Consider the following 23,954-nt stretch of genomic DNA (forward strand, 5'->3'; position numbering starts at 1 on the left):
CATAACAAACTCAACAACAGGGCCGAGTGCGCATGTCACATGATTGTGTTTTGTGCCTATGAGCAACAGGCCTGCAGGAAAAAAGAAAACCCTACTTTTATACTAGGTGTGTTATTACAGTAATGATAGTATGTCATAATGATGGTATGTAATAATAAATTAATAATACCATCAAATATATCACGTGTGTTAAATTTGCAAAATATAAAATCATATATTGTAAAATATCTTCCATTGGCCCCAGCCTATTTAGAGTTGTTTGTTTCTTTTACAATAATTGTATTTCAACACAGGAAATCGAGCAGTGTTATTAGTTCTGCTTGTTCCATATGCTGTATACTGGACATGGCGAGATTAACCAGTTTGGGGGCCCAGGGGCTAAAAGTTGATGGCCCCTGATGCTTCCAAGTTCCCAACAAGCATTGTGCACACTGCACACTAAAGATGGCATCATATTTTGCTCAAAGACCCAGAAACTAACCAGTACTCTTACACTGGAATCCTACCCGACTGCAGGTTGTTGTTTGTCTATTTCATAAAAAAATAAGATTCTAATGCTAAGATGCCAGATTTGCTAAATCTGGATAGGCTCCAGGCTCACCAACTATAGCAGGTTGTGATAGTTCAATTAAAAGTTTCTTTGCAGTACTAAAGCTTCTTGAACCCGTGTGCCATTTGTGCACATCACAGACCCAGCTCCGCTACAGGACACAAGATGTCTGCTCCGATGGTCCCACCGATTTGGATAGTGCAACTTAGTCTAAATGGTGATTTATTCAAGCTCACCAATGAGTTATTTTCAAATCTTTGTGAACAGTATTATTTATAGGGCGATATTTAAACCAAAGTAGGCTATCATCATGATGCGCTCATGTTGGTGCATGTTTGTGTTGTACAAAATTCTGTATTATTTCTTTAAGCCACTGTGTTAAATTCGTTTTGTGACATTGTTTGAATATAAATGGATTTATTTTGCACACATTTGTTGACAAAATACATGTTTTATTCAATGTAGTCAGACTAATACCTCTGTTATGAAATGTAAGTGTTTAGTCAAATATTATGTTAAATACAGTAAACCTATTTGAATTTGCAGTGATAATTATTAGCAAAAAAAAAAAAAAAGGTCTGATTTTCAATTTATTTAGGCTGGTCTCTCTTGAAAATGGTATCTTGATAGTGAAACTAGATAACACATTGTCCTTAGATAGTTAGATACTTTATTCATCCCGCAAGGGGAAATTTGTTTGCTACAGCAGCAACAATATATTAAAGCAATCAGAGCAAAAAATAAGAAAATCGAAAATAAGAAAATATATACAATGAAATACAATAATATAAATTAACCAACTTACCAGTGGTGCAAAGATGAACCAAACAGACAAACAATCTATTGAAAGATAATTAAATGTATATTTTTACTATATTTAATGTAACATACTGCACCACATGTACTCCTTCTGTTTGTACTTTATCTTTTGTTGTGTGAAATGTTTTTGTATTTATATTTGAAACTTAGTATGTATTTATTTACCGTGCACCTAGACTACGTGATTAAATAAAGTGAGTAACATCACAACTTGCACAGCGTGTCATTTGTAAAGTCTCATTGTATTTGTAGATATTTGGTCGTAATTGGTTCATTTCAACCTCCGCTGCACTGCCGCCCGCCTGCTCTCCCCTCCACATCCAGCAGATGGCGCTATTGCGTCGTTGTGGTTGCTGTAGTCCGTTGTAGCTAGTTCGCCGTCCGGTGTTCAGCAAAGCAGCAGCTAGGCTATGCCTGCAGCGGCTAAAAAGATGCACACAGCTCGGGCTGTGTACAACAGAGAGGTGCCTGGAAGCTAGTACTGCCACATGTTTATTTCAGTGGGAGAAAACTGCTGTTTTCTGCACGACACTGGACGCTAAACAGAAATGGCCGGAATCATTAAAAAGCAAATTTTGAAACATTTGTCAAGGTAAGTGTCATTATTTTGTGCCTTTGTGTTAGCCACACTTAGCCCCGGATGGGTGATGGATTTCCCGTTGACGTTACTGCCTACAACACACAGCAAACGCTAGTTGGCTAACGCTAGTGCCGGTTTTGTTGCTACATTGATTTCCACTTTGGTTACCAACCAGCTCAAGGCTACATGTTTGCACGTGTTCTTAACACTGCCTTTAATGGTTGCTTTAGAAAGCTGGTATGTTGCATTCAATGAGCCTCACAGCTTTCATTACTGCACTGTGCCTAACTGCTTACTTTGTCATTTTATGTCACTTAGTGGTCTAGGGCCCTACAGTAAATATCTCATTCAAAAATGGAAAGGTGAAAAGGCTGTAACGTTATCCGAAGTTGCATCTTTTCTTATTTTCTCCCACTCAGACCACATCTGTCTGTCACGATCAGGCTTTGCCTTGTGTGTTCTGTGTGTGTTTTCTGTAGCTCCTCACTCTACCTGTCAGCCACTCCCTCAGCACCAGTCCAACTCCCTTCACCTGTCCCTGATAAGTAATCACGCACTCCCTCATCAAACTCTCCTCACCTGTTCAAGTCACTTCATAAACCCCTGTCTGTCACTCACTCACTGCCAGGTCATTGTTCATGTCTGCCCACCCGTTTTATGGAGGTGTTATTTTTAGCTTTTACATCTTTACACAAAAATGCATCAGGGTACTAAAAAAGGCTTTCTTTAGTTGTAATGCTGCTGCAGTTTTAATGCTACTGTAGTTTTAGTCTCATCACTGTCAGATTTTTTCCCCAGCAACATTCATTTAATCCGGCCCCCTGCTGTACGTACACACATGTTGTGTTCCCGTCACCTTCAGCATCCCCTCCAGAGCTGCAGCATGCTCTCTGCTCTTACTTCCTCCATACCTGATGCTGCTGCTCAGGACTCTTCTCTCTGCTGTGTGTTTTTAAATGTCCGGATTGGCTTAAAGGCTAAAGTTCATCATGAGACTGGAAAATAGGAATGTGCTAATTAGGGGCTTTCTATTTGACTGACTCATATCCCACACGTACCTGCGATGCATCCATGTCGATGGCTAGCATGAAGTTCATATCCACTGTATGTCTTGCTGTGTATACACACGGTGGACTCCTTCAACCACTGAGGGATTGTTGGATCTAAATCGATATCTTCAGTGGTGATTCTTTTGTTTTCGGCCTAATCGTCTGAGTAACATCCTGGTATTGTTTAATTGTGAAACCAAACAGTTGTGCTTTTTGCAGAGTTTGTACAATGACTTCTTGGCATTGGAAAGCTCTTTGAGCCAGGCTAATCTGAGTAATGAACCTATATTGCTTTCAATAATAGAACCACTATTCAGTGGTCTTTGCCCTGATGTAGCTCTTAATTATTAATACCAGCAAATCACTCTTATGTTCTGCCAATCCAAAAGGGAAATGTAATGAAATGCATGATGTTGTACAATAGCTGTTGGATATTTTCGGACTTGTGAACTAGATTTAACCCTCAAGCATGACTCATTAAAGGCCTTGAGGAGGAGGAGGAGGAGGAGGGGGGGGGGTGGGGGAGCTGACGTGAAACGAAAGCAACGTTCCGGGTTTTGTTCACAGTAAAAGTGTTGAGCCCTTGTTTTGTTGCTCAGTGTCAGGGGGAGGGTCTTTGACTGGATTATCGGCTACAGGATGGTGAAACAATGTCAAATGTTTTGACAAATCTCACCACATTCGCAAGTCGTCTCATCTGTTTAACATAATTAACCAAACTGTGAGACGTACAAAAGGTTTAGCAAGGGAAGAGCCGCGCTGTCACGGATTTGCCAGATCAGTATTGGCATCATGTGGTGAATGTAAAATGAAAATACTCGACAAACTGATTTGTGTGCAAGCTTTTCTGCCTATTCGGTCCCACAATCCTCTGCACGGGGGATTTTCAAGTTCAAAATGCAATGATGTGACGAAGTAGTGCGTCCCAATCCTCATGCATGCTACATGCAGCAGTACGCACTTTGTAAGGGCGGCTGCAGCACTAAAAGTAATCAGGAAAAACGATCTGCGATCTGGGACGCAGTAGTCGTCTCTTCGGAGCTTATGACAAACCGCCAAGCTGCATCATTTATATTTGTGTATTTCTGACTCCCAGGTGATGTTTTCCTTTGGTTTAAGTTCTACTTGCCTCCTCCGGATTCAGTGTTCACTCTGTACCTTGTCTCCTTTCCTTTTAGGTTCACCAAGAATCTGTCCCCAGACAAGATCAACCTCAGCACGCTGAAGGGGGAGGGGCAGCTGTCCAACCTGGAGCTCGATGAAGAGGTTCTGCAGAACATGCTCGACCTGCCTACCTGGCTGGCTGTCACTCGGGTCTACTGCAACAAAGCCGCCATCAGGGTACGTTGTCATTGACCGGGTCATCAGACCTGATTGTGGAGCCGGTCTGACCGGTGAGGCTGTCTCCCTGTTCCTAAGAAGACGATTTAAACACAAAGCGGGTGTAAAGTAAAATCATATTTTTTAGAAGTTTCACTCCCCTTTTCTCCCGTCACCGTTGAAGGTGGATCGTGATCTCCGTGTTGTAGCCGTATTAGTAACACGGCTGTGAGGATGACGATGTCGTGGGTCGGTCGGTGTGAGGGTTGTTAAATCCACCACTTGAAAAAGCTCAAGTATTGGGTGGATTGACATGAAGTTTTTTGCGCAGACATTCATGGTTTCCAGAGGATGAACCCTACTGACTTTGTTGACCTTTCCTCTTGGCTCACCAGCTCGTCGACACGTGACTCCAATACTTTAGTTTATGACCAAATACTAAATGAAAGGACATTTTTATGTACTCTATGTAGTTATTTTTTCTTTCTTTGTCCCCCTTTGGTAAATGGTAATGATAACGTAGTTGATAGTAACTGATATTGAGCATAAATGACTCCAAATATTACAGCGTGGCAGTTATTGTTGTCGCCCTTGCGTCACGCTGCAGGAGCTTGATGTTTACTGTGCACACAGTGAATGATGAACAGCGCAGAATGCTGCTGCAAGTGTTTGTGACTGACTCTGTGGACCTCGCTCTCCTGTCGTTTTTAGATACAATGGACAAAGTTGAAAACAAGCCCCATATGTCTGGTAAGAATTGTTACTTTTGTCCAAAATTCTGCAGCACTAAGCTTCTCCCTTCATGTTTTCACCCATCTTTATTGACCTGGATCTTGCAGTTCCCTGCACAGTACTTGTACTGTTTTGTTACACTGCTGCTCTATAGGCTGTGCTTTCTGTCTTGTTATCATCTGTACATGTTAGGTTGCTTCTCTACCTATCCTTGCTCCATTGCATGCTGAGTATTACAGCTTCTTCTTCTGTGCAGTTCTTGGATAAGGTCGAGGTAGAAATGAGGACGTGTGAGGAGCCACGTCCACCGAACGGCCCCTCTCCTATCGCCATAACAGCCGGACAGAGGTAAGCCTGCGTCCATCTAGTGTTAAGACGACGCATCTGATCAATGCCACATGCCGAGTCATTTACACGGTGAACATTGCCTTTGCCCATGCTTTTACATCCTGTGTCCACAGCGAGTACGGCTTTGCAGAGAAAGTGGTGGAGGGCATGTCCGTCAGGATCAACTCCATCACCATCAAGGTGCAGGCTCGTGCCTTCCACGCCTCCTTCGAGCTCTGGCAGCTACAAGGCAACAGCCTCGACCCCAAATGGCAGCACAGTGACCTCCGCTACACCCGCGTCACCGACCCAAAGAGAGGAGAGGTACACTTTACCCCCCCCCCCCCCGGACTATATTGAGATGAACAACCTCTCAGAATGAGCTCCTGTAATCCACTTTAAAGCGACTGCTTTTCTTTCTCTGTGTCTAACAATAAACATTGGCTGTTCTACACCAATACTGACTCCATGGAAGTGTCGGAACATGGTGTGGTTTTTTGTCTCATGGTGTTTGTGTGTATATTAATAGCTGAATGGTTTGATATTTTGAGACGCTTCTTGTTTCAATCAGGTGTTGACATTCAAGGAAATAAACTGGCAGAGTCTACGAATCGAGGCGGACGCCATCGAGAGTAACGACCCGGACCTCGGTAGCACCCCGCTACGTCTCATCACCAACCAGGGACGCATTCGCATCGCTCTGAAACGCAGAGTAAGACTGCATTCCTGCCATTCATAGACCATTCTGTCAGGGAATTGGTTTAAAAATCATCTAAATTGTTAATTATTTGTCAGCGATCAAGTTTAATTCCTCGTCGTTCTATCTAGATAAAGGACTGTAACGTGCTGGCATCCAAGCTGCTTTTCATCCTGGACGACCTGTTGTGGGTGCTGACGGACTCTCAGCTCAAAGCCATCATCCATTACGCCAAATCTCTCAGCGAGGCCATGGAGAAGTCTGCCCAGCAGAGGAAGAGCAAGACTGCTGAGTCCCTTCAGGTCCCGCCTCCTTTCTGCTCATTTCTGGATATAAGTTTCTTTTTGTTTCCACGACAGATAGTTCTTCCTTTTGTCATATCATCTTGGTAATTTCGACGTTTGACCCCTTCTGTGTTTCAGACTGCTCCTCCATCGCCTGGCTTCCATAACCTTTGGACAGAGACCCCGCCCGCCCCCACTGGCACCCCCAGCAACATGAGTCAATTCTTTGATCTCTATGATGTCAAGGAGTCTTCTTACCACACCTTCATATCCCGTTTGGACTTACACATATGCAACGACAGTTCTTCACTGGATGAGGGTTAGTTGGAAACATCACGAAATGTGCCAAAAAACGATCAACATGTAGCCGTTGCCTTGTAACTCAAGTGTATGCGTGCTGTCTTACTTCAGCGTAAATCCCCCGGAGTAATCCCTAAAATGCATTGCATTGCTAAGCATTTGAAAGATAATTCCTGTCATGATGGTTTTGATCAGCTAGCATGCGTTATTGCACAGATGAGGCTCCCCCACCGGGCTTGCAAGGTGCCATGCAGCTGACGTTCAGGAAGCTGGGTTTTGACTACTATCCCGTCCACAGACCTGGTGAGTGTGACGACTCGTCCTTTCTCTGAATATAATTCCAGCATAGTTTACCCAGAGGCTCAGTCCAGCTCCCACTTTAACCACAGCATTCATTCAGGACCGGCTGTTAGGAGGATGCACTACTCAGGCAGACTAATGGCCAGGGAGAGTTTTTCATTGTGTGGAAAAATTTCTGTTTTCTGTTTGATTACAAATTAACAACATGTATAAAATACTTTATATTTAGAATAGATCCTCGACCTTTTCACTCCAGCCAAAAAACAGTTTACCCTCCCCCGCACTGCATCGTACACAAAGGGAGACGAGCGCCTGACATAAACCTCAATAGAAGCTTTTAATGTAAAACAAAAAGACATTCGGTACAGCTCTAGAGGTCTGATCCACTTTGTGATGTGTGGTGGGTGATTATCACACTGATGGACCCGTGATAAAGAGCACAAACATATAAGCATACATCCAACAGGAAGTCAGGTTTTCTTTGGAGGAAATCAGTTTTAAGCCTAGAATGGTTGCTGAATCATAACTGGCCTTTTGCTGCTGTTTTGTTACAGCTGACGGATGTCGACACTGGGAACGCCACAGTGGAGCCATGGAGGCTCAGGCCCGGTGGGCGGGGAAACTGCTGCAGGAGTACCAGAGGAGAGCAGAGGCTTCTGGGTTCCCTGGGCCACGCGCTGAGGGGCCCCAGTCAACCAAGGGCTCCTCTGCAAAGACAGGTCACGGTATGAGTGCTGAATACGTGTGAAGACCTGTCTTGTTATAGGACATCTATTTATGTTCTGACAGCTAAACATAGATACAACTGCACAGATTCATACTCAGAATACAATCAAAAACTGTGTAACGAAGTGAAACGTGTTCTTGTTGTACACAACAAAATACGGAAGCAAAAATGTAACTATGACCGATCAACACATGGCTCAGTCACAGCAACATCTTTGTGATGCTAAATGCATTTTGCTTGTCACAAAGTGTTTTCTCTCTCATTCACACGCTTCAGATGGACCGTCTAGTCCCAAGTCGAGCCCCTCTGACAGCGAGCAGGCATCCAGCAGGAACGCTGTCACCGCTCCCTCAGGGTCGTCACTGAAGAGGCTGCGATCCAGCTGCGTGGTGGTCAGGATGGATGACGTGGACATTCACCAGGCACGATTTAACGACCCACTGATTAGATTTACCTGCTCTACCAGAAGCAGTACTTCCATAATTGGACTGAGGGGGACATCTGTTCTTCAGAGGGAGGCAGTCGGGCAGTACCTCTGACGAGGCTAGAAGTCGCTTTGCATGTGGAACATTTTGGAACATTTAACATTAAATGGGAGTTTATGACTGTCAAATTTCAAATGGAAGCATATATAGAGTGATTAGCTGATGAACCGATGTGACAACAAAGTGCTTTAAGCCTTCTTCATTACTGACAACAGGCATGATCAAGATGAGGCCTGATTGAGATGACGTTTCTTAAACACACTTGGACACACATGATTATGAAGAAAAAAAAATACATTATCGTCTCTGCTACAGAGCTGTAGCTCCACGGCTCGCTGGCTATTCAGGGCTATTTTAGGTTCAAAACACTTGTAGTTCCCCATTTGATCGAACAAGGGGAAATCCTGAACGTGTCTGGTTCTCCACCGCTGGTTTGTGACAGGAAGTCACTGACGTTCAAACTCAGGTGCTTTAGTTCTGTCATGTGTAACACACTTGTGCTTTTGTTGAGTACTTGAGTTCCTTTTCTTTGTTTGTTGTCGTGGCTTTAAAGAAGCAGATAAATGCAAAGTCACATATTTAACATTCACAACTCAACATTCAGGTGTCTACAAGAAGCCGGCAAAACAAGAAGACCCGGTCTTTATTGTCCTGCAACCGCAAAGCTCTGCGTTTGCCAGACAACGTTCCAGCAATTCATCTGCAGTTCACTGAATACTACTTTCCTGACAACCCAGGTTTTTCAGGTATAATGCAAACATATTTAACCATATTAGTGTTTTTCTTTCTCGAGTTTAGGTTTTGTATGACGATGAGCGATGTATGTAATTCTGCTTCACTCACATACTGTATTTTTCATCAATGCACAACTCCCTTTTAGATTAAGTATCGTCATACAGACCTGTGTTTTGTGCTTCTGCCTTGGTACATTTACATGACAGTATCCTTCGCCTTCTCTCCTTCTTCCAGTACCCACGTCCAACCTGTATGCCCAGCTGAACAGCCTCCAGCTCTGCGTAGACCCAGCCAGCGTTCTGTGGATCAATCTGTTTTCCAGAGGTCTGCTGCACACCCTGGACCAGGTCAAAGCTTTCTACCATTTACAAGACAGCAGCAGGGCTGAAGAGCATGTAGACGTCTGCATGGATGCCACTCAGCTCAAGGTGAACTGTTTTTACATATTAGTGGTTTCTTTTTAGAAATGTAAAACACATTTGTGGAGCCCGTTTTACTCTGATCGGCGCTATGCTATGCTAACAAACGTCTGAAAATCCATGGTTTAAGTGACTGGTTTTTATATTCCTTTCTATAGTTAATAATCCCCTTGGATTCTTCCATATTGGACCATCCGGAGCGTCCACAGTCGCTCTCTGTTACTGTACCCCAGATGGTTCTCAGTAACACTCGCCTCTGCCCCCATGGCTCCAGAGCTGACCTCAACAGCACCTACGACAAGTTCGCCAGCTGCCCTTTCTTCCAGCACACACCTCCCTGCCCTTACCCCAGAGACCAGAGTGCCTTCCACCCCATCCCATCCACCTTCCTCCAGCACTCTCAGGAGACCGAGCCCCAACCTCTGGACAGAAAGCAGCTGCGCTCCCAGGACGTCTGGTCTCTCAGTCTGTCCCGTGTGGCCCTGGGTTTTGATGGAGCTCGGCGATTCCCCAAAGGCGGAAGCCAACCTTTTGTTGAGCCCTTCGCCTTGTCTGCGTGGATGTGTCAGCCCTCTGCCTTTAAAAACGGATCATCGTCTTCCTCCTCCAGTCCCAGCGGAGGCCACCAGCCTTCCTCAGAGCAGGAAGAGGCTTCTCTTGCTTCTTTCCACTTCTTGGCCCACACCATCACCCCAGTGAAGATGTGGCTCAACCACTACCAGTATGTAGCCCTGCTGAGGATGAAGGATGCCATGGCTCGGTTGGGGGCGGAGTTGGGCTGGGATCTACGAGGTGTTAAGCAGGCTCACGGTAAGAAGACAAAACCTGCTTCAGTTTGTCTTGCCCTCCTGGTGGACTCTGCAGAACTGGGTCTCCTGTTGCCACCAGTGTGCACAGAGCCTGAGGAAGAGGTCCCCCACACCCCAGAGACAGACAGCCCCAGCGTAACAGACTCTGACATCTCCCCCACTCACCACTCTGCAGTGCTGGAGGACAGCGGGTTAGAAAACGGCATCTCCTCGCTCAACACTGCCTCTGCGAATGATCAGGATGAACAGGATTTGGTGGTGGAGGAGGCATGCGAGGCTGTGGAGGAGGGCTTGGAGGGGGATGGTTTGACAACACAGCAGGACACCACTGTCCTCTCTCCTCCACTCTCACCTGGACACTCCCTCGTACTCTCCCGCGAAATGTCCAACTTCAGCCTGGAGGGAGAGCTGTCCAGCGCCATCAACGTCACCAAGGATGCGACCAAAGATGCCATCAGTGCCTCGCTGGACCTGACCAAAGGGGCGTTTTCAATAACAAAGGACGCCTTTAGCATGCTGAGTCGTGGCTCGGGCATGAGCAAATTGTTCAGTACGCAGGCAAGGTAAGTGCTCGTGCTGTGCGGTTGGCAATGGAATAGAGTTTGTGTGTCTGGAGCCCGTGCTGTGCACCACATTATTTTACTGGCTGTCCCTCAAGAAACTTTGTGTGTGTGAGTGTTTATAGGGAACCGGACCAGCGTTCAGAAGACGCCTCCCCCTCTCTGGCTGCCAGCCTGCGCCGCCACTCCATGAAGCAGTCGCCTTCCCAGCATTCCTTTGACAGCGCTATCTTGGATGGCAGCCTGCCTGATGAAAATCTCTCCGTGGACAGCGATATCAGTGACAATTTAGTTGTCCTCGTGGACTCAGGTGCTTAAAACACGACAGCATTTCAAAAGCAATTTCTCCGAGTCACACAGGTGACACCTACTATAAGTTTTACTCATGTTTCCAGAGTCGGGCATGGAATCCATGCGTGCCAACAACACTCCTGCAGGCACCCGAGGCAGCCCAGCCTCTGGTACAGAGGGAGGTTCATCAGCGGACCTCAGCAGCTCTCTGTCCCAAAGTATTGAGGACATGTCTCAGGATATGGTGGGTCACTAAGCTCATCTAGCAGATTTCATGGATGGAATCTGCCAGTGGAGTTGCGTTGTTCTCCTGAACAAAGTCTTATTTACACGTGATTGTATTGTGATGTGTTGTTGCTCCAGTCCTCAGTGTTGCTGCTGATCCTGAGTGGAACAGCTTGTACCATGGACGTGAAGGGAGAAGATCAAGTTGTGGCTGTAGAAGCTCAGAATCTGAGCCCTGTGCAGATGGGCAATATCAGGGTATCAGACCTGCTGGCTGGCCTCATACAGGGTAACTTGGATTATTGTTGCCATGCTGTTTGCTTCCTGTCAACAAGCTCTTGAAAAATATTTTCTCCGTTTTACCTGATCAAGTGACGGTGTTTAAAGCATGCTGGGAACTTGTTGCAGTGTAAAGAGTCCACGTGGCTCACAAATGGACTTCCCTCTTTTGTTTCTGCAGCTCCAGGCGGACCAATCCCGAAGCAGGATGGACAGGGCATCAGGGGCTCTCCAGTCGTGTGCATGCGAGCAGAACTGGGTCCATCTGCTGCCCGACACTCTGCTGTGGCTGAGTCTTCTGGCTTTTTGGACATAAGAGTGCAAGACTGCCAGGCAGAGTTGTTGACCTCCACCGCTACCAACATTGGTCCTTTTCTGGAGGACGAGTTTAGTGCTGATGGTCCGCCAATGAAGATACACGTGAGCAACATCACCATCACTATGAAGGTGGGTTGTTGATACTGTCTGTATATGATTATATGCAGTATGAAATACATGAAATAAGCATCTTTTTCTAACTTTTGAGGATAATCAACTTTGTAAAACCTACTATTTAATTAGTTTTAAGTATATATATATATATATATATATATATATATATATATATATATATATATATATATATATATATATATATATATATATACCCTGGACTCCTTGTAATGCTGTGGCAATACTGAGCAGAGTATCCTGCTGAAGTATTCTAATTGAAGCTTTGGACCGACTGTAATGGCGGTAAAAGGAGGTATGTGGTTCATTGTCTGGATTATTTTTGTTTCTTTTAGGATGACAGCCCTAAAATCTACCCCACGGCCCCTCAACCTGTCCCAGTCTCCTTCATTGTAGATCAGCTGCTCCTCGAGCGCGGTGACGATGGCATCATGAGGCTCAGAGGTGAGCAAGGAAATAACTTATTTTTATTATTGTGGATAGACCCAACTATCAGCAGGATCATGAACCGTAAAACCACAAATACTCCAGCTCACAACATCTGCTGAACAGAAAGTGATCATCACCATTTCCCTTTTTGACTGCAGCTGAAGGTACAGACCCCCCTAAAGCCTCAGCAGGTGATCCTGAGGCTGGCCCGAACAACCCAAACCGTTCCTGCTCTGTTCAGCTGCAGCGCGAGGTAGAGGAGACCACACAGTACCTGGTACCATATACTGTAGACGCTTCAGCATCGCATGTCTACGTAGCTACTATTTCTACTTTCCCCCACTGGCTGGCTACTCCATCCTCCTGTGATATTTCCTATTTATTGAAGTACACAGCACATTGTTCTATGATATTAAGCACATCACATTTCTTCCCTGACTTCAGGTAGCTCTGTCTTTTTTTTCCACCACATGTGTGTTTTTATCCCTGAAGTACTATTTCAATATTTCCCGGCACATTTTCTTCAAGAAATTGACATGAATTGATGTACACTGTTGCTTTTATTTTATTACACACACATCTATGATCCTTTTGTTTCTACAGATGGTGACATACATGTAAAGCCATACACAGGATATTATCTACTAGATTCTAGGCCTTGATGTAGTTACTGATCATTGTCCCGCAGACTATTTCCACACCCAAATTTCCCACATCAAAACATCACATCCTATCCATTTCCCAATCACAGCTTAGGGAGCCAACGAACTGAAGCACCTTTTTCTTCAGTATTGTAATGTGTGTGACTATCAAGTGTAACATCAATAACAAGTGTGAAATCAAGATAATGCTTGTAAACAAATTTAGTGGCTATCAAAATGAATATCAACACTGGAGCAGCAATGAGGCTGCGTGTAGCTCTGTACTCTGATACTTTCACAGGGTCAAGTCAAGATATTCAAACCTCATCAGAGTTAGATTTAAAGGTTCTACTCGTGTTTAAATCTGCAGTGATCTGCTCTGTCGGTCTGAAATACAGGCGTAATACTGGCGTCCTGTTACTGGTCGACGCAGAGACGTGTCCCGACACAAGATTGCGTAATGATATTGTAACTGCAGCTGTTGCTGTGCGGCAGAATCTGATACCCGCCTACTTGGCGTGTAGCACTTTGCCAAAGCGTGCATTAGCTGTAGCTGGAACTAACCAATCCGATAATCCGTTACAGAGACAAACCCTGGACTCGCAGCTCTCTGACGCCCAGGCTGCTCTCACCCAGGCCCTCAGTGACAGAGAGCGCCTCCTTCTGGAAGTCAGGAAGCATGACCCCACGTTCGCTCTCTGAGCCTCTCTGTCTTTCACCCGTGACCCTGCTGCACCACTGCTCCTGCTGGGGAACGGTGATGGGAGGTACCGGGCTGAACGTCAGGAACCAGCAAGACTCAATAAACGCATGTCTGGACATTGGACATGTTCGAAAAAGAAGTTCCAAGTTGTGGCTTTGGATCGCCTCCCACTATATCACACTGTTAATAAGATTACATAGCAATTATTAAAAGTAGAACCGAGTGAATTAACTTCTAGGTATATTGATGGTACTGCTTTCTATCTGGCCGTCTAGATATCCCTCACTGCTGCAACACAAATGATCCTGGTCATTTCTGGACAGTTAACTCATTGCGTGGCTTCAGTGTGTGTCATGCAGCATTGCAAGGTTTAATATCATCGCGCTTTAATTCTCTCCAGTTCATTATTCGTGTTTCGGAACTGAGCACATGCCAAAAACCTCCTCTACACATGCACTGACTCTTCCAGACAGCTGCTTAGTCCGTCAGCCGCTCCCTCTCCACAATGTAACTTTATGTCCAGCATGCTTAGTGAACACGTAGCACATTTACAGACAGACAAGTCATGAAGCTGAATAGACTTAATAAGGTAGATTACTTCCGTTAGGTGTGTGTGTGTGTGTGTGGTCCTTTTCATTTGAAAGTATTACAACAATATTATCGGCTGTTACTTGTTGAAAATGTGTAGGGAAAACAATGCACTTTTTTTTACTATTGTAAAGGAAGTAGAACTACACCGCTTTCACTGAGAGACGGATGCATCTCATTTCCACCGTGGGTGCTTTATCACCAGGGTGGAATGGTTACTTGTCAAGTTCTCAATAAGCGGGTTGAAACATTGTTCTCCGTCTTTGAGTGGTGAAATGTTGATCGTGCTTCATTTGTACTGTGGAACAATGTGCCCTGTGGTCAAACGTCCACTCGAGATAGGCCCGTCTTTGGATGGCTCCCTCTGTGGGGGAGATTGGTGTGCGCAGTAGCTCCAGTATTGAAAATGGAGTTACTCTTTTCACTCTAACTCTCTGGTTGAAGGAGGTATGGGATCATACCGCCTACCAGAGTTATGATACTTGATCTCCTTAAGAAGTTATGTAGTTTGTCTGGACACATCTCAGACTGCTAGTGTTATTACATCTGTGCACATCTGTCATGTATAATATAGTGGTCATGCACTGACGTGTGTGTATTTAGATTTGTCAAAGCGTGTTGTAAGACTAAAGTTACTTTACAGTGTACTGAAGCCATATCCATCAAAGAAAATGACACGGTACACAGTGTGTCGTGTAAATGACTAAATTCACGACAGAAACTGACATTTTTCAGTGGGTTTAATCCTGATCTGCTGCAGATTTGATCTATCAGGCCATTTGCCATTTAAAATTTCACTTTCTTTTTTCTATACATAAATCTGTTATATGCGTGGATTCCAACAATGATGGATTTGTTCCTCAAAAAGACTGAACAGTATAACATTCATTGTACAAATACTTTTGGGAAAACAGCCCAGTCGGCTACATTTGACATACAAATGTTCTCTTGTTACATCTTGTTGCCTGTGGAGGTATGCGTATCTATTTAAGTGGTTGCAAAGCTGCCACCGCCCCCATTCATCTTTCATTATTGTCCCATTGTGTGCTCGGGAGACCCCTGGTGGCTGAACATGCCAGAGCATTTGATATTTGAAACATCTTTTCTTTCTTATCTCTGGCTGCCTTGCAAGCTATGAATGACAGATTTTCATTCGTAAAGAGGAATGTCAAATATTTAAGCAATAGAAAGGCCGCTTTGGTTTAACCAAGAACAGTAACGCTACACATCTTTGATGTGGAATTCTTCAATGTTCAAGATGACTGATGTCAAAGAAAAGTGATTTACCTGTCGACCAGGTTTTAGTGTTTCTGTGTACTGAACACATCCTAACTATCAGTGTAAGAATGCAGAGATACTGCCCTTTAACCTCAGTAGAACTTCTAGATGTAGTCTCAGCTTTTGATGTTTTTGCATGGCCTTAGCAGACAAAAATACAGCGGTACGAAGTTAGACTTCCCATGCTGGATGCGACATGTAGCTGTAAACCCAGTTTATATCCACCCTCTCCACTGTCAAGCCTCACTGTGAAGTGGCATCCCTGCTGACAAACTGGTGCTCTGAGTTCCATCTGCTCAGACATGCGAAAGGGAAGAGATGGCCGGAGAGTGAAACGAGACTCGCTTCAACCCGGCAAAGTGTTGCCACTGAAAGCAGGTGCATGTCCTGAGGCAATGTTGCGTAGTTTATGCCTTGTGAATTACTTGCACTTGTGTGATAAGTTCACTGGATTTTGCACTCGTTTTGATGTGAATCAGTATTTTTGTCAGTCGTGTAGTTCTTTTGTATTGTCTATCACTTCGTTGAGACTAATATAAAATTGGTTCTGTGAACCAAAGCTAGTATGTGGGAACTATTTTGAAAGAATAAATGATTAATTGAACACATTTCAGTTGTGCCTTTACATTTTAATAGAAAATGCATGTTTCTGTGTAACACATTCCTAAGGCATCCACGTTGTTTGTCATAAAATATGCAGCAAGTTATGCGTTCAAGTCTCACTCCAATTATTTTATTTTAGTAGTGTGATCAATAGTTTGCCCTCAATAAAAAGTCTACATGTTTCCAAATCAAGTATTGTCAAATAAACAAACAATTCTGCGATGAGCTGAATGATTGCAGTCAACTACTCACTAAAGATTATACAATAAGAAATAGGATCCAAACTGTTTTGGGTCAAACTATTGAAAACTCACACAAAATATCTCCAAAGTTCACCGGTTCTTTAAAATAATTGAGGCAAAAGACCAAAACAGTAAAAACAAAACTACTGTATTTACAACCATTATACATGAATAGAATGTCACACCATTTGCATCAAACAATTAGAGATGAAAGGCAGCTCAGAGAGGACTTAGACAGTTGTGATGTCATGTAAGAGAGTCTCTTGATCTTGCCTGAATTGACCATTCTTCAATACTCTCATCACTGATTTTCACTGGCTCAGGTTTTCCACAAGCTATGGCACCACTGTTGGAATCCCAGCCACGTGCCTCAGTGAAAGAGAATTTGCTTATACTTGGTGTTGGGGATCTGCGCTCGGCTCTTCAACCTCCTCACTGCTTCCCTCATATGCTTGGGCTGAAGCGGTGGTGTCTCTCCCCACTTCTCACAAACGTCCAATGCTGTGAGGACAAAGACAAAGTATTTAACTACGCAAAAGTGACATTTAAACTGCAGGGAGAAGCACTAATAAAGTACTTTTCATTTGGTCTGAGTTTACTCTGTTTTCGTATATCTGACACTCACCTTCCTCAACTATTTCCCCAGCAAAAACCTTGGAAATACCCGACATGGCAATCACCACATTCTGGGACACCGATGATCCTGTTATGGACTGGATCAGCTAGAAAAATAAAGAAAAGAAAACATTGAGCCAATAAAGTAGCTTTGGAGATTAAAAGAAAATAACTTTCAGTGTTTAGAAATAGAAAAGAAAATAACTTTCAGTGTTTAGAAATAGAAAAGAAAATAACTTTCAGTGTTTAGAAATACTTACCCTCTTAATAGCTGCCTTGGGGAAGGCAGAACGTCTGTACATCTCATAGCGATTTAGCTGCTCTTCAGAAAAGGATGACACCAAAACTCTGTAAGACAAGAGGAACATGGGGGTTACGTGCAGTTTACTGGGATGAGACTTGAAAGTATTTTTTGAGATTGGAATATTCTGTGAGAAAGCCTTACTGCATCTTTTGTATTTCATCCTCGTCAACCTTTTGTCGCCTCTCCTTCTTCTTCTCTGGTTCCACCTTCGGTATTTTGGAAGCGCTTCCTTCTTCGTCATCTTCCCCAGCTGCCATATCCTTCACAGTGGAAGACAAAACAATGAGATGATCTCTGTAAAGCTGCATACGCTTATTAATATTGTCAAGACAGAAAACGTTATGGTGGTCCATTAGTCTTTATTTAGAGCCCCAAGCTTCAGAACTCACAGCTTTCCCCTCCTCTTTGGCCTGATCTTGCGAGGACGACTCTTTGTTTACATCTGCAGGTTTTGCTGTGGCAGGTACATCTCCTGTGTCCTCTGATTTAGGACGATCCTCGTTAGCAGACGTTGTTCTCTCAGGTTTAGCCTCCGGTTTGATCCGTGCAGGGTCGGCCATAATCACTCAGGTCCCTCCAACGCTGGCTGACAGCTTCAGATTCTGTAATATCAATGGAGGTAGTTCATTGGCTAACGCTAGCTGAGTTAGCTATCCGTTTGCTTTCTGTAACGTAACCCAAATCAAGATGGGAGCAAACGCGTTGCAGCTACACGACCATCTATAGTCATTTTAGCTGAGAAGCGTCAATGACGAGTATAACGGTTTGTGTTAATCATATTTACATGTTAAAATAGCATGGACACAACATGCACTTACCCTCTCTGCAGCTAGGCGTCAACAAAGCAGCACTAACAGCAAGCTACCGGTTGAGGTGAAATACCGTTAGCTTAGTATTCTACACTAGTGGGGAAGTAAGCTAACAAATAAAGATACTGCGCACTAATATTTAATTTAAGCAACTCCTTAAAGTCTTAAAGCAGCGACAGCGCCACAGTGGTTCTCCTGGCTTGTTGATAGCATTATCCGGGTTTCCGTTTCCGGTTTTGAACAAACTTTATGGACACAGGCAGGCAGACATAAACACACAGAGAAATTCATCAAGAGTACCAAACAGGCTACCATTAGACACGATGTTTACTGAGTATTTGTGCTTTAGCTGTTAGGAAAAAAATAAACACAGTGCTATGATTTATCTATTAAAGCAAACAAACTGTTACATCACAGTTTAGAGGTTTAGACAATCGTTCCTGCTGTTTATTGCCTGCTATCACCTGATCAGAGGTTGTGAAATGTTCTTTTTCGTGATCACACCCATGAGGGAATTTGACACGTTTTTTGTTCAGCAAAACTGTCATGAATACCAACAATACTTCCGAGTTATTCTTGATAGTCTCGCCCAGTTAACAGTTGACGCACATGGTGACCGTATAACAATACATTATTAAAAAGGTTAGTTTTGATAATGTGCTTCAGACTCACATATGACAGATATCACACACACTGGATGGTATAATCCTGCCTCTCAGTCCACATACTTCAGATCGGGCACCATCTTGCTTATGCCCATCCACTCGATCTATGAAGCAGCTCCGGCGACTGGGGGGTGTGCGTGTGCGTGTGTGTGTGTGTGTGTGTGTGGCTGAGGCGTTTCGGATTGGAGATGCAGAAAGAAAGGGCAGTTTCAAGGAAGTGACGGACGAGGCTCGGGGGAACTGGTCAGAGGAAGTTTGCTTGATGGTGGTACCGTGCTGCGGCAACGAAACTTTTCCTCCTTGACACACTGGCGGCACCGTGGATCGGGACGCACGGATCCAGCGGCGGAGGGAGCTTTTCCTTTCCTCTCCGTACTGAGGAATAACCAAAGGTTCGGGTGAAAAAACGGGGGATCGCAGAGGAATTCCACCCCCTCCCCTTCACCCACCTACCCCCCTAATTTTTCTTCTCTTCCCCGCGCCTCCTCTGATATATATATATATTTATACATTTTCTGGGAAACGCGATGGGGAAGGAGCAGGAACTTCTTGAAGCGGCGCGCACGGGAAACCTGGCCGCCGTGGAGAAGCTTTTATCCGGGAAGCGACAGTCCGCGGGCACCGGCAGCGGTTCGTCAGGGACCGGTGGAAGCGGCAACAGCGGCGGGCACGGCGCCTCCTCTCATCCGCTCTCCAGTCTGCTCAGGTAGGCTCTGGAGGCGGATACGACCGAACGGGAGACAGCCAGCGGCGCTGTCCCTCTCAAGTATACTCTGATCATTTACTGTTGTACTCTATAAAGTATCATGAATACTGTTGGCTACACAATAACCAGCCACGATGCTTCCCTTTGGCATTGCCAAACAAACACAACCAGCGCAGAAGCAGTGGCATGCTTCTTTGTTTGCTCCCAGCTCTGTGTAAGCTGTACTGTAATGTGCAACACACACAAAAACGGCCTTGGTGGGTCATGATGCAACTAAACTAGAGAGATCTGCACCAAAACAGCCACTGTCTCTGTAAAAACTAACACGGATGCATTATTAATTGCTTACAGACAGTCTAGACACTCACTGGTGGAGGTGGAATAGAAAGCCAGTTGTCAGATCCAGACTATTATTTTCTTTAAGCAGCATTGTATTTTTTTTTTTACTGCAAATAGTTTGACCAGCCCTGAGATTTGAAACCCCTGTTCCTTCACTTCATCTGCACGGGTGTTCATTTCTATCTATCAGAGGTCACAGGAGGAAGTGTCTCGGTGAGGCAGATGTTTGATGTGGTTTCCCACATCTGTATCAGATCAGCCATGTAAGGTTAGACATGTTCAGCATGCTCAGTCTAGGTTTTGGCTCGTCACCAATGCTTTTTTGTCCTCGTCACTCCTCCGTCATTAGTTGTGATTTAGAGATAAGAAAGCAAACTACAGTCAATGTACAATACCCGTCTTGCCCACATGAACGAGGCCCACCTGTGCACAGATGCAGATGCCTCAACTGATTTTGGAGTGCTGGTCAAAACAGGACACCTTTCCCTAAAATAGCCCTGAGTCTCCCCCTTTTTTTTTGTTGATTATGTAAGATTGCATCAAATTCCTCTCCGTATCATGAAGAGGGAGCTTGGTCTATTGGTGTACCGTGCCTTTAACTTGGTGCAGATGGGAGCTGCTGGCTCATATTGAATAATAGGATGAAATGTAACAGATCTGGGTTTCATTTTGCGCTGCAGATGTTATCTGAGTTATGGGCTTATACCACAACAGGATTTATGAATTACCCTGGGCCGAAACATGTTTTTCTGAAAATGATGGTGAGTTTCATCATGCATCCATACTGTTCGCAGAGACAGCCAGTATGCAATATTAGGACTCTCAGAGAAAGACAATAACAAGCTTTGTAGTTTATATGTCTGCCTGTAGATCAAAGTGAAATATAGCTTGTAGACGTTTGATGTTCAAACATATTGCCAGGCTAAGTGCAGCATGTTAAAAGCCTTCAAGTGGCTTCCCCGCCCCCTTATTCTTAATGCTGAACACATGCAGGTGCACATCTGTCAATCAAAATATGATATTGCTCCTCTGGGAGCCCAGGCACCTTCATTCAAGGGACGAGTGTTACGGCGAAGCCCGAGGTGATGCATGGCTGTGTTACTCAGCACAGACTGCACAAGTACTCAAGGTAATTACATTAAACCCCTTCTAATCGGAAATCCAATTCCGAGATGGCATGCAGTCAAAGGCGGACTCCATCTCTCCCTCGCAGGTCTGTGGGCGCACCGAGGAGCCCGTTGTGTGTCATCTGTTCTGACTTTCGCAATCAATGTTTGGCAACGATAGCGCTGGGAAATGATTGGCTAGGTTGCAAGATCCGTGACCACGGGGCATTCTGGGGGATTGTTGCTGTTGTGTGTGTGGCGTTTGATTTAGTTTGCATAATGAAAATGTCAATACGCTTTAGGGACATCACAGTGAATCACTGTTTCCTTTTCTCTTCCTTCACCAGCATTGCTCTGTAACTTCTTCATCATCCTCTATTGTTGTAAAGCGTGAGGCCTGTAGTCCCGTCAGAGGAGATTTGATTGGTGGGATCTGTCTTTAGACAATGTGTAGCCTGTGTTGCTTGAGGTGTCAACAAAGGGATGTGTGTTGCTTACACTCCTGCTGCACTCCGCTCTGGTACGAGCCCTTTAACTTCCATTTCTGTCAGGAAATGTGTGTCATTTGAGTTGGCCTGTAGCCAAAATAGGTGCGTAATTGTTGTGTTTTGAGCTGTTCCAGCGAGATATTAAACCGTATGCTCATAATCTAGTCAATAACAGCCTGTTTAATGTACAGATTAAACAACAGGCTATATGTCATAATCTAACCCACTCAGCTCCATCGTTGTTCTTTGAAGGTGTGTTGTGTTTTCACTCGGTTGTTGGTGTTCTTGCTCTGGAATGGGGAGCTTGTCAGGACTTGCGTTGTTGTTGTAACCAGTCGAGTGTACAGCTCTGCTCTGAGGAATGTCTGCTTTCCCAGGAGGCTGCATCCCAGCGGTTGCCGCAATATAGACACTGACCCCCCGGCATGTTTTTGACGCTGCTGTCGCCGCCCCCACGAACATTTGTTTTCCGCGGCGCTCCATTATCACCAAGATGAGCTGGGGCGGGGCTTCCTCGAGTCGGAGGGTCCCGGGAAGTAAACCTGATGAGCTGATAGTGTTTGTTGGAATTATATAAGCCATTCTGGTGTCTATAGTCTGTTTAAACGGTATTGCATGGGCTTGGGTCCATGTGTACTTCCTGTCGGCTCATGTCATTGACACACAGGAAATAAAGCAGGACACGTTTGGAATGTTTACAGATGTGAAATGGTCCACATGAGGCCTTATCGTAAGGCGCGCATTAGCAGGGTTTTCATGTGTTCAGTGTTTGCTATGGCCCCCAGACCCCGTTTTGATCCCAGAGGTCTACAGGAAGAGCTCTTGACTAGCACTTCCTGGACGAGGTTGTCCAAAACACAGGCAGCTGCTGCGGTCAGACCCGGGGTAAGACAAGTCCCTGGCAGAGAAAGTGCCGGCCCACTGAGGGGGAATTAAAAGAGGAATGCATGGAGTTCTGGACACACTGAGAGCGTAGCCAGATGAGGGCTCGTCTCCCAGCATCACAGCCGTGTCCTTTGTCCCACGTAGAATGATGCCTTTTCACATTCATATCAGTCCCTAAAGACCATGCTGGGGCTTTTTGTTTGTATTACAAAGAAAATTGAGCTGTCATTTGGATAGAATTGGACCACCTATTTAGAGTGTTGGTTGATACAAGTGGGGCTTTTTTAATTCATTTCTTTATTTTTAATTGAAATTTGGAATTCACAAAGGCCTCTTGAAATGTGTTTTCTCCGCAACACGTGACGCCTTTCTCTAAATGCTAGAGAGGAAAGTATTTCTATCAGTGTAATGACTTGTTTAGCATTTTAAGCGGCTTGGGCACGACTCCACATCGTTCCATCCCATTACATACACAATTTCCCAAGCAGACCCACGCTCTCAGATCGGTGCGAGCTGGGAAAATAGCCGCTGCATAGACTGTCCTTTTAAAAACGAAACAAATGTCCCTGCAGCTTCTCTGTTGTAGAATTCACTGGGTGTGAAGGTGCACTGCAGGACCCGGGATGGTGCGTCTGCAGATGACCGGCTCACAGCGGGAATCTGACACCCTCAGTCTTTAGCTGGGTTTCACTGTAGCTGTCAAAGCTCATGCAAACTGTCTCACTGCCCGCTTTGTGTGCAGGCAGACAGCGTTAACAAGGCGGTTTTATTCGCTGTTCCAGTGCCGGTGAGACCCTCACATCATTCGTAGGTAGGCAGAAGCAGACCGAACAGCAGGTCTGGCAGTCACATTTCACCCACTGTTGACCTCTGAACTGAGAGAAACTGTAGCTGGTTCAGCCCAGGAGGGAGCAGTGGTAGCTGGGAAATCGAACACCACCATGTTAGCATTCCAGGAGCATCTGAGTTTGGGATGCGCGTTCTGTTTACGGCCCGTGTTTGTGTAGTCGGAGAAGGCACTCGGTAGCAGTGATGAATTCCACATATGTGTGGGTGTGTGTGTTGGGGGGGCAGACACTGTCAACTACAGTGTTTAACCTGGTAAGATAAGAATAGAGTTCATCCAAGTGGGTCAGGGGTTTCTTAATTAGTTTGTAGAGGAAAATCTCCCGATGTTTTGTATGGATGCCAATCGACGATGATCATAACTTTGGACAGCAGCCGTTCTGAAGAAGAAATGTCTTCTTAAAACCCATCTACACCGTTTTCAAGTAGATTCTGGCATTCACTAATGTTGTAAGAGCAGAGCAGTCTTTACGACTTTTGTTCGGGGCCTTTCAGTTTGTGCGTGCACACGGCCCTGCAGTCTCATGCTCTATTGGCGGGGCGTTTCCCTATGATAATTAGGATCAACCGGCATGTGCTTTCAATTTAAGAGGACAATGGGACCCATCATTATAACAATGCAGGTACGAACAATTCAGCAGTTTAAGAACACGTCATGAATGTGAAGTAGACCTTTCTGAGGTCAATCTTAGGAAGGGAACGGTGAATGAGGCCCATTGACATCAATGGGCCTTTTCATGATTTAAATCGCTTAATCAGACACATTTTT

At 44.8% G+C, this 23,954-nt stretch overlaps 3 protein-coding genes across 8 annotated transcripts in view; 2 read left to right on the top strand and 1 right to left on the bottom strand.

The window, feature by feature from the left end:
* The first annotated feature begins 1,837 nt into the window (after positions 1-1,837).
* On the top strand, positions 1,838-16,461 carry bltp3a (bridge-like lipid transfer protein family member 3A). Its single transcript, XM_079273879.1, has 21 exons — positions 1,838-1,961; positions 4,177-4,339; positions 5,030-5,068; positions 5,307-5,398; positions 5,512-5,701; positions 5,949-6,089; positions 6,206-6,376; positions 6,497-6,677; positions 6,875-6,961; positions 7,513-7,683; positions 7,962-8,107; positions 8,775-8,916; positions 9,140-9,333; positions 9,483-10,696; positions 10,819-11,003; positions 11,089-11,228; positions 11,348-11,498; positions 11,670-11,935; positions 12,274-12,382; positions 12,526-12,620; positions 13,594-16,461. The coding sequence occupies exons 1-21, from the start codon at positions 1,918-1,920 to the stop codon at positions 13,708-13,710; spliced, it is 4,038 nt and encodes a 1,345-aa protein (XP_079130005.1). The 5' UTR covers positions 1,838-1,917; the 3' UTR covers positions 13,711-16,461.
* An 89-nt stretch (positions 16,462-16,550) lies between these two features.
* taf11 (TAF11 RNA polymerase II, TATA box binding protein (TBP)-associated factor) lies at positions 16,551-18,943 on the bottom strand. 2 transcript variants are annotated; one of them, XM_079273878.1, is made up of 6 exons: positions 18,823-18,943; positions 17,731-17,943; positions 17,483-17,601; positions 17,298-17,385; positions 17,048-17,144; positions 16,551-16,923 (listed from the first exon to the last, which is right to left on the bottom strand). In XM_079273878.1, the coding sequence occupies exons 2-6, from the start codon at positions 17,899-17,901 to the stop codon at positions 16,793-16,795; spliced, it is 606 nt and encodes a 201-aa protein (XP_079130004.1). In that variant the 5' UTR covers positions 17,902-17,943; positions 18,823-18,943; the 3' UTR covers positions 16,551-16,792. The 2 variants fall into 2 exon arrangements, with proteins under 2 accessions (XP_079130004.1, XP_079130003.1); XM_079273877.1 differs by lacking the exon at positions 18,823-18,943 and adding an exon at positions 18,160-18,360.
* A 99-nt stretch (positions 18,944-19,042) lies between these two features.
* Positions 19,043-23,954, top strand: part of LOC306781153 (ankyrin repeat and SAM domain-containing protein 1A) — a 51,018-nt gene continuing 46,106 nt past the window's right edge. For 2 of the 5 annotated variants that reach the window (XM_079273873.1, XM_079273874.1), the window contains exon 1: positions 19,046-19,521. In XM_079273873.1, coding sequence (XP_079129999.1) covers positions 19,343-19,521 — 179 coding nt within the window. In that variant the 5' untranslated portion in view covers positions 19,046-19,342. Of the gene's footprint in view, positions 19,522-23,954 lie in introns of all 5 variants that reach the window. The other 3 variants (XM_079273875.1, XM_079273872.1, XM_079273876.1) reach the window with 3 other exon arrangements.

Source organism: Melanostigma gelatinosum, assembly GCF_949748355.1.
Source record: "Melanostigma gelatinosum genome assembly, chromosome: 8".
Classification (NCBI taxonomy): Eukaryota; Metazoa; Chordata; class Actinopteri; order Perciformes; family Zoarcidae; genus Melanostigma; species Melanostigma gelatinosum.